This window comes from Rhopalosiphum padi, chromosome 1 (genome assembly GCF_020882245.1).
Source record: "Rhopalosiphum padi isolate XX-2018 chromosome 1, ASM2088224v1, whole genome shotgun sequence".
Classification (NCBI taxonomy): domain Eukaryota; kingdom Metazoa; phylum Arthropoda; class Insecta; order Hemiptera; family Aphididae; genus Rhopalosiphum; species Rhopalosiphum padi.
The window spans coordinates 55,773,867-55,787,722 of record NC_083597.1 but is presented as its reverse complement, the minus strand read 5'-3'; the positions used below and the strand labels follow the sequence as shown (position 1 = coordinate 55,787,722).

Here is a 13,856-nt window from a genome sequence, read left to right as displayed (position 1 = left end):
GTAGGTTAAACATATATTTTATAGTATAAGAATTTATTTTAAAAATCTAAAATAAATGTATTATATTTGATATAATATTATTATTATATAATGTAGTATTCACACAATCACACAGACGCACAGTTAGGGCCTTATAAAGATCTCTACAGACTACAGTGCCTTAGTACAGTTTACTTGCATCCACAGCTATAGATAAGGATTAAAGTATTTACACAGAATAGATTAAATTTTAATCTATTCTGTGGTATTTATACTCTATAATTCTATTAAGCCTAATAAGCCTAATATGCCTATGTCCTAAGCCGTGCTCGCAGGCCCGTATTTATGGGGGTAATATTAAAATTAGGTTTAGGGGCCGAAAAATATTGAAATATTTTTTTCCTTTTATTGGGTGGCAAATTGTATGTTGCCCCTGGCGGCAATTTTTATTTATATGGGCCTGCGTGGCTCGCTAATCGCTATCTTCTAAAACTAGTTTATGGTCGAAGCTCACAACGCTATTTTCGCTATTACGCTAATTGATCGAGGCGCTACCAGTGGCAGTTTAATCGTTTGGAACGTGGCCGGTACGTTTTTCGAAAACGAAGTGTGGGATGGCGTACATTGATTAAAGAATACTGATATCATGGCTAAATATATATTATTACTGATATTATTGATGGGATCCTTATCTCAACAGTGTTTATAAAAAATATAAAACAAAAAATATTATTATATAGTTATTACAGAATTCTGTGTTATTATGCTCTATTTAAATTATTCAAAATTCAATTTCATAACCAGACTTTAACTAGTTTAACCATAAATTAGGAATTTAATTTATTGATTATTATTCGTAAAAAATTATATAATATGTGCTTTAACGTTAAAATTTAAAATAAGTGTCGAATTAATATATTTGATATCTGTAATACTCTATAGTGTTATTAATAGTTAATACCTACATTAATTGATATAATTAATTAATTGTTATTTTCCATTTCAAATTGTAATTAATTTCAAAATATTCAAAATGGGTCAGTATATAATATCCTTAAATATTTAATTTTTAGTTATGGTATCTACCTACCTTTATATTTATTTTATTTAGTTAATTCCGTTATTCAATATTTTCAGTTGAAAATGTAGGGGATTTACATAATTTTATACAATTCAAGTTACTTGCTTCAGACGGAATAAAGAAATGTCAAAATATTAATAATGAAGAAAAAAATGGACAAATTATTATTTTAGATAAATATAATTCAAGGTAATCATATTATATTAAATGTATTTATTGTAGGTTTTCTAACTCATTGATATAAATTTACTTATTCCATACAAAAATCTTAGAAATAGTAAAATAAAAATGAACATTTTAAATTTATATTACTTTATTATTTCATATATTCTTAAATCAATGCTAATATATAATTTTTTTTTTAAAATGTCCAAATTTTTATTTTTTTTAATTTTTTTAGTTTAAGATACAAATAAAAAAATATAAAAATATATCTTTCCTGTTATTGTAATTTTGAAATTTGTTGTGTAATTGTCTTTCCTATTTATATGTATGTATAAATGTGATTCTTTTTTTTTTTTTTTTTGGACATTAATATTTGATATAAATTAAAAACTATATTTAAAAATGATGAATATTTGTCTTCCAATCAAACTTACTTAGTATATACATTGTGATTCTTTTATCATTAAACACGCGTTTTAAAAAGTGTTAACTTTTTCAAAATTTTTAGTTTCATGCTTTTCTAAAACTGATATTTTTAATTTTTTTCACCCTTATATTTAATAGTGAAATCACTATCAACTTTTGATTTTCAAATGGCAACCAATATTTAAAATGTCATGAAATAGTTGGGTTATTTATTTTTATGAATTTTAACGTTAAAATTATTATTTTTAATTTAACCATTAGTGAGTTATAGCTCCTCAAAGTTGGATGTTTTGAGGTTTTTAGGTGTTATTACGGTTGTGAGGCGTTGGTAACTACAGGTACAAAGTTTATCACTGTGTCGATAGTCTTCAGTCGATAAAAATTTTATTACATATGATTAAATGAAACAAGCAGTATTATAAAAACAGAAAACCACCCAACTTTTTAATGCTATATCTCGCTAAAAAATTAACAAAAAATATTAATTTGAATCTTAAACTTCATAAAAAAAATAGCCATATTAATTTAGTACATTTTAAATATAAGCTGAAAATTAATATTGATAGTGGTTTCACTATTAAATAAAGGAGTGAAAAAAATGAAAATTTCACAGTTAAAAAAAGGCACAAAACAAAATATTTTGAAAAAAAAAAATGAAAATAAGTCAATATTTGACAAAATAATGAGTATTTAATGTTAATAAAATTACCCTGTATTTATCTATCTTACAAATCCACTATTATTTTTCAATAAGTTAATTATTATGGACATGATGGGTATATAAATTATCAATAGATTATATTTTGACTAAATATCAATTATTAACCTGTACAATTTCAGAGATGTTTCAATAATAATGAACAGTTTGAAGACATTCAACTATTTGAGAATGAACAACAAAGAAAATTTAAATAACCTTAATATTTTTTTCAAAAATATTGTAAGTTATTAATTTGATAATTGTATTTACTTTAATGGTAAATTATATATATTATATATTAATTAAGCAATATTTATAAAGAGCAGTTTTAGCATAGGTATTATCATCATTTTAATTTAGTTTATTGAAATAGCCAGGATGATGATTTTTAATAAATTTAGTTGCCTAATTAATATAATTACTTTTATGGTGAGAAAAATAAAAATAATTTTTTTTTTATATTTATATTTTGTGGCTTCTATAAAAATATGTTATATTTTGAAATATTTTTTTCAATTTTAATGACATACCTAGATTATACATTTTTTTTTGAGAATCATGTCACAATATCTTGACCAAATTCAAACTTCAGTTTTTTTTGTTATCCCATCAACTCTGTGTAATTAAATGAACATAAAGGAAATAACTTGTATACAAAAGGATATTTTTGCAGTTTTATATTGAAACTAAAGTTATAACTTATAATTAATAATTTTTGTTGTTGTGCTGACTGCTGACAGACTATATTGTTAGCAATAAACACGAGATAAACCATATTGCATAGTGTAATAATTATAAACCTACATAATTGTCATTCTTTCCAACAATACACTATATGTATTTACGTTGTTTTCCCATCCTATGCTTACCCCTCTTGAATGTGATCAAACACAGTAACGTCTAACGGTTGAATGCAATTAGTCGCTCCCACTATTAACAATAGAATAGCTTATCTGTATTATTTCCAACATATCTTTAAAACATAAGAATAATTAAACAATTTTACAGTTTTTTTTAGAACTAAGCAAAATTGTTTGTCCAGTTTTTAAGTTTAAATATGGTCATCCTAATTAATAGTTTGTAATATACATAGCATTTATTGTATTCATTTGTTTAAATATTTATATATATTTAGTAAGGAAAACTGTTCAAGATGAAATACATTAACAGTTGAGTGTCCTGGACTCCTGGGCTCTAATACATACTAAATTTTTCAAATATTTAATTCACTCATTTTTTATAAAATTATATAAAATCTAAAATTTTGAACTAAATATTTGTACATACTTATATAGTTATATATTGTATTTGTTTTATAGAAGAACAACAAAGAAGTCCACAATAAAGCACTTGCGATGTTTAATTCAAGATTAAATAATAAGTAATTTTAATGCTTAAAAATAATAATATATTCTTTCAATCTTTTTTTTTTTTTAAAAAAACTGTGAATAGTGAATATAATAATAACATTTATACCTATTATCTTATCACTGTATGTTAATATACGTTTTTAAAAATAAATTTGTTACTTTATTATAATTATTTCAAAATAAAATATGTAAAATCTAAAAACAATCAGTCTATTTTTTTATTGCCAATAATCGTGAATAATCACAATGGACAATGGACTGATCACTGATCTAAAATAATAATTGAATATTGAATATTGAAACGAGTAAGCATAATTCTCGCTATTCGCTAAAGTATTAAATAACGCTGTCAAAACCGGGAATGGAATAGTGATTTTTCTAATAGTTTTAAACTAAAATCGTATAATTCACAAAAAACTCAATTTTCAGTAAAACAACTAAAACAAGGATGGAGTTACCGGTGTTAAAAACACCGGTTGACCATCATATTTCAAAGCATTATGTATTAAACGAACTTCTTTTATATCATAATATGGGTTCTTCTAAGTTCTAGTAAGAAAAGTTTGTGAGATTTTACTTTTAATGTCTAAGAATGGATTATGATTTATGGATAAGAAAATTGAAAATATTACGCTTAATTTCGAGAATTGTCTAAATGTTAAACAAAGTTCAGCTAAATCTTTAATATATCTTTGGAAATTACCAGAAAATCCGTGGACTACAGTGCATTGCAATTTTGAATTTTCTTGGGTCATTTAAAAATAAATATTTTTTTATTATTGAAATGATCACAAAGTGGTTAGAAGTATTTCCAGACATTCCAGTAAATAATTTGACAGTAGAAATTGTTATAAACGAATTTTTGGAAATAATAGTACGATTTGGCTTTTCAAAAACAATTACATCAGATGGCGCAAAATGTTTCACAGGTTTTGAATTTCAATTATATTGCAAAAATCTAGGTATAAGTCACATGGCAGTATGATGGCACTATGGCAGTGCATTATTTCATTTGGAGTCGAACGGTTGTGCTGAATCAGAAGTCAAAATAATTAAAAATTTCTTTAAAAAATGTTCAACAGCACAATCTCAATTAAATTGAATTTTTTTAATGTATTGTAATACACCACGATCGACAATACGAGAAACATCAGTTCAGTTAATATTATGCCACTCATTTACAATTTGACACGCTACTACCAACTATAGGACAAGTGTAAAAATAATTATTGGACGACAATCTTAAATATACAATGGTGGTAATAGGATAATATCATTAAATGTAGGTGATAATGTTTTAGTTAAATACACGATTACCTAAAGTATATCTTACCTAAGTTGTGGCCATAGGCGTGCCGAGCGTGCCCAGACATAACCTGTGATTTTTTATGGGTCTTTGCCCTATGCCTCAATCTATTTATATAATTAAATTCATTCAATTTTTTAAAGCGAATTAAAAAAAATTTGAATAATTCATTATGATTAATTTTAGAAGGATAAATTTGTCTTGGTTGATGCTATATGGCATGCATGACGCATGTTAAATATGAATATAGGTAGTTAAAATTAAATATAGTACTTAGTACTATTCGAACGTAACTAACTAAACATTTTTTTAGTAGGCGGGTTTAACACCAGCATTTTTTTCCCCACAACATGAAATATAGATCAGGGGGCCACTGCCTGTAACTAGCTGTACATGTGAACGCGTTTTTTCAAAATTAACTATAATAAAAAACAAATTATACTTATACAGTACAATGATTGTTCATACAAGATACAACCGATGTTATATTATGTACATATACTGACTGTAGTACTACACTGTCTACACTCCATGACAAAATAGATCTATTTTGTCAATTGTCATGCTAGTACTAGTATGCTACACTCACTAAGGTCTAAGAGGATGCCGGCGTAGTATTTGTTATCTCTTTTTAACCCCCGCGCAACATAACAAATTTTACGTTCACAAAGATTACTATAACCAGTATAACTATATTAATTTCTCAAATTAGAGTGAAATGACCTATTATAGAATTTTAAGTTGAGAACATTATCTAGGGTATCTCTCAAGTGTTTTATTATATTTTTATTTTAAAGCGAGTTATGAGTTTTTAAGATGTATAAACAATTTACAATTTTAAAATACTCATAACTCGCTTATGAGGTGCCCTAGATAATGTTCTTTAAATTCTATAATAGGTTATTTCACTCTAATTTGAGATATTAATATGGTTATGTTATAGACTATAACTTATAGTCATTTTTGTGAACGTAAAATTTGTTATGTTGCGCGTGGGTTAGAAAGAGATAACAAATACTACGCTGGCATCCTCGCCATCCTCTTAATTAATGTATTAATTTAAGTTTATAAGACTATCTTAGTCCATGGCACGGATATAGATACTAGCACAGAATAGAATACTATAATATTAGTATCTTTAATCGTGGTCCATGGCAAGGTCCGTGGTGTATAATGATCTTATCTTATCATAAAGGCCATTGTTGTGTTGTTATCTTTAACCACGAGAGTGAGCTAAAGACTTTATTTTTATCAATAATCAACTTCATGAAAATAATATGAAATATGAATTGTATTTGTATTTACTATTTTGTATACAATATAATATATAGAGATACAGAAGAAGAAAATCTTTTAGAAAGTGTTATAATTAATGTGAGTTCAATGTATTAAAATTATTTAGTTTAAAAATAAATCAGAATATTGCGTTATACTGTTTATAATAAAAAAAAAGATAAGTTTAGTAAGTAATAATTTGTATCAAATTGAATGTACTTGTGTAATTTTAATAATTTATATAAATGTTTTATATATTAAGCTATAAATATTAACAAACATGATGAAGACTAATCATTGTACTTAAAATGGGTACTTGTTGCAGTCGTCATTCACCAGATCCCACCCATCATCTGGGTAAATATCTATTATTTGAGATTAATTTTCAAATAGGTAACCTATATCATTTTATGTTGCTTAATATTAACTTTCTAGTTTTACATCATGGTTTCAAAATACAAGATACGATAGATGTCTTGAATAAAGGATCCAGTGAAGTGCGTTATGTGGCTGATTTGAATCGTCAACATGGAACAGCAAGTATTAAACGCCATGGTGTTGACATTATACGAACTCCAACATCAACACGTATTAATTAAATTAATTAAATTAATTTTTTAATTTTCTCGTACTTATATAAAATAATATTTTAGTTCATTCATCTTTACATGGACGAATTGTGGTTGCTGTTTATAATTACCAGTCCAGGGAGATGTCTGATGTCTCATTTGTTAAAGGAGATCGCATGGAGCTATTAGATGATAGTGAACCAGATTGGTGGCGTGTTAGACATTTGAGAACAAATGAAGAAGGATTAATTCCTTGGAATTTTGTTGCTGAAGAAAAATCAGTTGAGAGTGAAGAGTAAGAAACATTATTGAATATTGATACATTTACATTAATAACATTTAAAACATATTTAATAATTATTTGCAGTTGGTTTTTTGGAAAAATATCTCGTAAAGAAGCGGAAAAACTATTATTATCTGAAGAAAATCAAAGAGGAACATACTTAGTACGCGACTCAGAACACAATCCAAATGGCTTCTCTCTAAGCGTTAAAGATTGGGAAGGAGGTCGAGGATACCATGTGAAACACTATAAAATAAAATCTCTAGATAATGGTGGTTATTACATTGCTACTAATCAGACTTTTTCTAGTCTTCCTGAACTCATATCTGCCTATTCAAGTAAGAAATTATTATTATAATTAGTATTTATTTATTGTATTGTAATTATCTCATTTGTATTATTTTAAGAAAATTCATTGGGATTATGCCATGTTTTGGCTCGTTCATGTTGTAAGCCACAACCACAGATTTGGGATCTAGGTCCTAATTTACGTGATCAGTGGGAAATAGATCGTAGTGAAATCCAATTAATTAGAAAACTTGGCCATGGTAATTTTGGTGAAGTTTGGTATGGTAAATGGCGAAATAATATTGAAGTAGCTGTAAAAACACTTAAACAAGGCTCAATGTCTACTCAAGCATTTTTACAAGAAGCTTCTATAATGAAAAAGTTTCGACATGATCGACTTGTTGCCCTTTATGCTGTTTGTTCAAAAGATGAACCTGTACTAATAATACAAGAATATATGTGTAATGGAAGTTTATTGGATTTTTTGCGAAATTGTGATAGTAAATATTTGCAATTTGGTGATTTAATCTATATTGCTGCTCAAGTTGCTAGTGGAATGGCATATTTGGAATTAAAGCAATTAATTCATCGGTAAAATGATTAAACATAAAATAATTAATGAACACAGTTATATTTATTAATAATTTTTTTTAGGGATTTGGCTGCAAGAAATGTATTGATCGGAGAAAATAATATGGCTAAAATTTGCGACTTTGGTTTAGCTAGAATTATAGAAGATGATGAATATTGTCCTAGACAAGGTACTCGATTTCCTGTAAAGTGGACTGCACCTGAAGCTATTGTCTATGGACGTTTTTCAATTAAATCAGATGTATGGTCTTTTGGAATATTACTTATGGAATTATTTACATATGGACAAGTCCCATACCCAGGTAATAAAATCATTTTTTTTTTCATATAAAAATTATTTTAAAATAGATTGAAAATAATTTATTAAATTGCTTTAATCTATTATGTTGCAGGTATGCATGGCCGCGAAGTCATTGAACAAGTGGAACATGGATATCGTATGCCAAAGCCAGTTTCTCATTTTATCCCTGATGATATTTACAGACTTATGTTACTGTGTTGGGATTCTGATCCAGACAAACGACCAACATTTGAGTTCCTGAATCATTATTTTGAAGACTTCACTATTACCTCAGAAATACCGTACAGGGAAGTAAGTGATTAAATGATCAATTCTAACACCAATACCCAAATGTGCCATACTGGGTTGCTGCAAGTTCTTAATATTGTCAAATTAGGAAAAATGTGTTTCATGTTTAAATGGCTCACTAAATTAAACAATATTAATTTTAAAGAAAATCATATATCTTTAACTATACTTACTACTTTGGTTTATCATTATTTAACTAACTAACAATTATTTTATTTTTCTTAATTTTTTAGATCTCATTTTGTTTTGTTTTGTTTTATTTTATTTATTGTACTTATTGATTGTTGTTATTATTTTTTCATTAAATTTTGAATCTTAAAAACTTCACATTTTGCCAAATTTAACAATTTAAGAAATTATTTTAATTTTGAACCTTGAGAATATTACCACTTATATAATATATTCATAAATAATTTAAATTGAATGAATTTATATAATATACAAGTATTAAAACATATTTTATCTGATGATTTCCAGTAAATAATTTTATTCTGATTTTTTGTTAGACAAAAAAATTTATAAAAAAGATGCATCAAACTTGTAATTTAATAAATTTATTCATTTTAAAATTCATCTTGTATATAATACTTACTATACTTAATTATAAATTAAAAATAGTTTATTTTATACTGTGTCATAAACAACTTATGTTTATAAATGTATTTAAGTAAAAAGGAAAGAGTAATATAATAATATAATATAATCCTAATGTATTGAAAAAAAAAATGTATTTACGTACACTGGCAAACAAAATTTTAAAGTAACATGTATAATATTAATAAATAATGCATTTAATTTTTTAATTTAATCATTGCATTTATAATTTAGATTGAAAAATTATCTTCTAAAACATAAAATTATAGGTTATTTTATATATCAATGGTGTTCATGTGCAATTATATGAAAGAATTTTTAACCACTGTGTAAAAATTCTAAAAAAAAAAATTTACCATTTTTTTATAAATATATTTAATATTCTTAATTGTACTATTTTATATCATCAGTATTATTAAATAAAATAACCATTAATTTATACCAGCTTATTATCACAAATTCACAGCATATATACAAGTTTTTAATAATTTATGAAGGTTTAGTTAAGTTAGGTTCAAGTCTCACTTATGTATTTTAAGTTCTTTATTTTTTATCTTTAAACATACAATGACAGTATTACTGTATTCAGTTAAATTTTACATAAGTAACATTCAATTTTAAAATTAAACATATATCATTTTTGTATACATTTTATTGTACAAATAATATAAAATTAAATATTGAATGTACCAATAAACTTTAGTTATGAAAAGTAACTTAAGTTTTGGAATTATTAGACTACAAATTCTTGAATATATCTATACACAAAAACTGTAATGCACAATTTGCAATTTAAATAATGAAATTATGCAACTAATTATATTTTTTCATTAATAATTATTAAATATAAATAAATAAATAAATAAGTAACCAACAATTATAACATTTTATATTTATTATTAAAAATGGCTTTTGTTGCTATAAAGAAAACTGTTGATTTTAAATTCTTATTAATAACTTTTTCTTCATTTTTGTATTTGAGTTACATTAAAAAAATAATTCTGTAGAATATTTTCTAACTACTAGTCTTCTACATGACACACAAAACCTTAATATACAGTTATAAATTTATAACAAGACAAAATTTTTATTAATTAAAGTTCTAGGGTATGTTTTAATCTGTGAATTATTTTTTTTAAATGTGGACATATGAATACATTAAATAAGCATAATTTAACTCTAAAAATAAATGTATCATAGTAACATAATTAAGGTTTTTTTAAATAACATTAAAATAAATAATTTGTTATTTTTCCTGGCTTCAAAAATTTTAACTTTGTTCAAATACGAATCCGTCCTATAATACATCTATAAAAAATAATTAACCTAACCTGCAGGCTTTAAGCACACTTATAATATGATATATTTTGTCCTATATGTAACAGAATCTTGTTTATGGCCTACCGGTATTAGCAAGTTTAATATGTGACCTACTAAGATGATTGATATGTATTACGTAGCAATAACTATATCCATTACATAATATATTAATATATTCTGGTATTTGTTATTTTAATGTAATATCAGATGAATAGAGCTTTGTTTAATAGATGATGATCATCATAAAACAATCAATTGTATGAAAAAAAGTTGTGTATCCAACAATAGGCTCATACAAAAGTTATTAAAAGTATGAATTGTATAGACTATAGGACACCAAATTTATATAAAAAAACATGAACTACTATGTTGCATGGGCATTTAATTGAGGGATGGTACAGAAAAAAGAGTACTTCTTAAACTATATCTTTTAATTTTATTAATAGTAATAATTGTAAACCCAGTTATATGATTTTTTTTAACTGTGACTTTTTACACTAATAGTAATTTTAAATAATATACAAAAATAATGTGGTACAAACATATTTGGTATACATTTTTATTTTGTTTTATGTCTAAAATTGTTTTTTTTTTTTTTTTATAAAAAATACATAATTAATATTGGTAAAATTTGTGTGGTGTTGTTAAATATATTATTTATAATTATTAAAAAGAATGTTTTGATAGGTCACTATTTCACATACAGATGAAAATAACACTGTCTGGTAGGTCACATATAAAATTAATATTTATATAATTTTTATATTTTTATTGTTAAGGTAATCTTTCTCTAAAAAATATTAATTATTAAAAAAAATATATTTCAGGTTGAAAATGATTATATGTATAAATAAATATTTTTTTTTTAAATTTTAAATTAACAGTTATCATTCTAATACAAAAAAAATATTATGTATAAGAAGTATATCCAGAAATTAAGTTCTGTCTCTACTACAACTTCTTGTGGATTTTGCATGGGACCAGTTTGATCCTATAGCCTAGACCTGGCACCTAGTTATTTTTATCTTTTTTATATATGAAATTATTTTCTTAGTGACCAAAACTTGCATGTGAAAGGTGTTATTCACACATGGTTGCAATCATAGGCATCATATTTATGTTGAAGGTATACAAAAACTAGTGCTCCGTTATAATAAGTGCTTAAAGAATGATGGCAATTATGATGAAAAAAAAAGCTTATAATAAGCTTATTTATACTCAACGTTCCAATAATTTATTTTTAAATATATATTTTATTTTTTTTTTCCCTACAAAACTTACTTTCTGGACATACATATTATACAATATGTTAGCATAAAAATTAACAAATCATATTTTTTATACTTGACCATCTGTCAATTAAGACATTTTAATAAGATAAATGATTATACTATTATATAAATATTTATATGAGGCTATATTAAGAATATTATATCTTTTAAAATCAATAACGAGACAATTAATAACAAAATAAATAATTTATTAAGTACATAAAAAATAATTATAATTATTTATTAATTTTTATTATTTTTTTTTTAATTTAATATTTTGCTATTTACCCAGTAAACAAATTATAATATTAATGTCAACATCATTGTTTTCTTAGAAAGCTTTAAATATTCACAACATTTTTACTTAAATTCTTCAGGAATGATATAATTATCTAATTTCTAAAATCTAATATTTTTTTTTTGTACACTAACGTAAATGAACAATTATGGAACAAATAATACAATTAACTTTCCTGTACAAATGTCTACTGATTATTCTTGTGTATCAATTTATAACAGTTTCACCTATTCCCTTGAATTTTGTGTTGAACAAATCAACTACTGTCTTTGTCATCAACTTTTATTAGCTAATAAATATTTGTTTGAAAGGTCTCTCACTAATTATTATAATGATATTTTAATATTTAAATAAACACAGTTTTATGTCAGTTCAATGAAATCATCATCGTATATATATATAAGTTATTAATTTCATTATTTGTTGTAAATTGAACATTTTTTTCATAAAGTTTAAATTAGTTTATTAATATGATAAAATATTAATTATCATATAATCATTAAAATGTTTTTACTTTATTTATAAAGTACTCTGTATGTGTGTAGATATATAAATATTGGAGTAAAGTTCTCTAAATAATATATTATGTATAATCTATTTAGTAAATTACCCATGACTGTATTGACATTGAATGTTTGTATAAAATATTGTACTGAACACTTTTTTTATTCTACAGAATACTGAGTTTTTATTATTTTATTACTCTACTAGTCATCTTACATTTAATTAAGGCAAATATTAAGAATTAAAATAATATTTATTTATTTTTATATAAAAACAGTTAATACAGTTAATGATCTTAAAATTAGAATCAACAATATCATAACAATCTTAGATCAGTATTTTTAATATCATAGAATTGTGTAAAAATTATTTTAAACTGGTACATTTTGTAAAATAAAATGTAAAAATATTCTGAATAAGTTGGTTTTTGGTTATTAACTTTTAGTGATGTACATGGTATAAGACTAAATATTTGTGCATGTGGAATAGTTTTATTATTAATTAATAATAATATTTTTAGTAAAATTTTATTTATTACCAAATTTTAATTATTATATTAGAAATTATGAAATATTTTTTTTAATCTAAATTAAAATGTATTAGTTGTTAAGTTTAAACTAATTAATTATTAATTTTTGGATGGTTAAAAAAATGATAACTATACTGAATACATCACTAAAGGTTAATAATTAAATTTATTCAATAATATTTCTTATGATTCTTATTTTATTCCTAAAATAATTATACTTAATGTCTGTATTTATATGATTATTTATGTATCACATTAATAATAATAGATGCATTTTTTATTTAATAAATTTTGTCAGTACTCATTTATAAACATGTTTATTTTTACCAAATATTTTACTTATACAATGTACCTACTACCTATATACTAATTAATTATTTTAATATAAACAATAATTTTGTGTGCATTTTTAAAATAACTTGTTTGAATATATTGTGAATTTTCACACACTATAAAGCAATATTTGTATTTTTATACATTTTAATATCTGTGTTAATATCTTTTTAATAAACTGTAAATGTTAATTAAACCTAAAGGATAATGACTAAAGTGAAATAGCTAAATCAAAAAAATAAGTTGATTATTCTTTTTTCTTATTTTTGTATTTTATTGGTTTATTTAAATTGTTTAAGTTTAGTTATTGAAAAAGAAGAAGAAAAGTTATAATAAATAAAAGACCAAAAAGTTGAGAACTAAGAAAAAATGCTGATACAAATAT

The 13,856-nt window shown here is 23.9% G+C and overlaps 2 protein-coding genes across 2 annotated transcripts; both read left to right on the top strand.

Moving 5' to 3' along the window:
- Positions 1-687: 687 nt before the first annotated feature.
- On the top strand, positions 688-3,872 carry LOC132918274 (uncharacterized). The gene is made up of 4 exons (XM_060979426.1): positions 688-1,016; positions 1,117-1,249; positions 2,492-2,591; positions 3,671-3,872. The coding sequence occupies exons 1-4, from the start codon at positions 1,013-1,015 to the stop codon at positions 3,734-3,736; spliced, it is 303 nt and encodes a 100-aa protein (XP_060835409.1). The 5' UTR covers positions 688-1,012; the 3' UTR covers positions 3,737-3,872.
- A 2,436-nt stretch (positions 3,873-6,308) lies between these two features.
- On the top strand, positions 6,309-13,622 carry LOC132932114 (tyrosine-protein kinase Src64B). Its single transcript, XM_060998333.1, has 8 exons — positions 6,309-6,489; positions 6,565-6,659; positions 6,738-6,890; positions 6,956-7,166; positions 7,239-7,492; positions 7,562-8,033; positions 8,097-8,335; positions 8,426-13,622. The coding sequence occupies exons 2-8, from the start codon at positions 6,611-6,613 to the stop codon at positions 8,635-8,637; spliced, it is 1,590 nt and encodes a 529-aa protein (XP_060854316.1). The 5' UTR covers positions 6,309-6,489; positions 6,565-6,610; the 3' UTR covers positions 8,638-13,622.
- Positions 13,623-13,856: the final 234 nt, after the last annotated feature.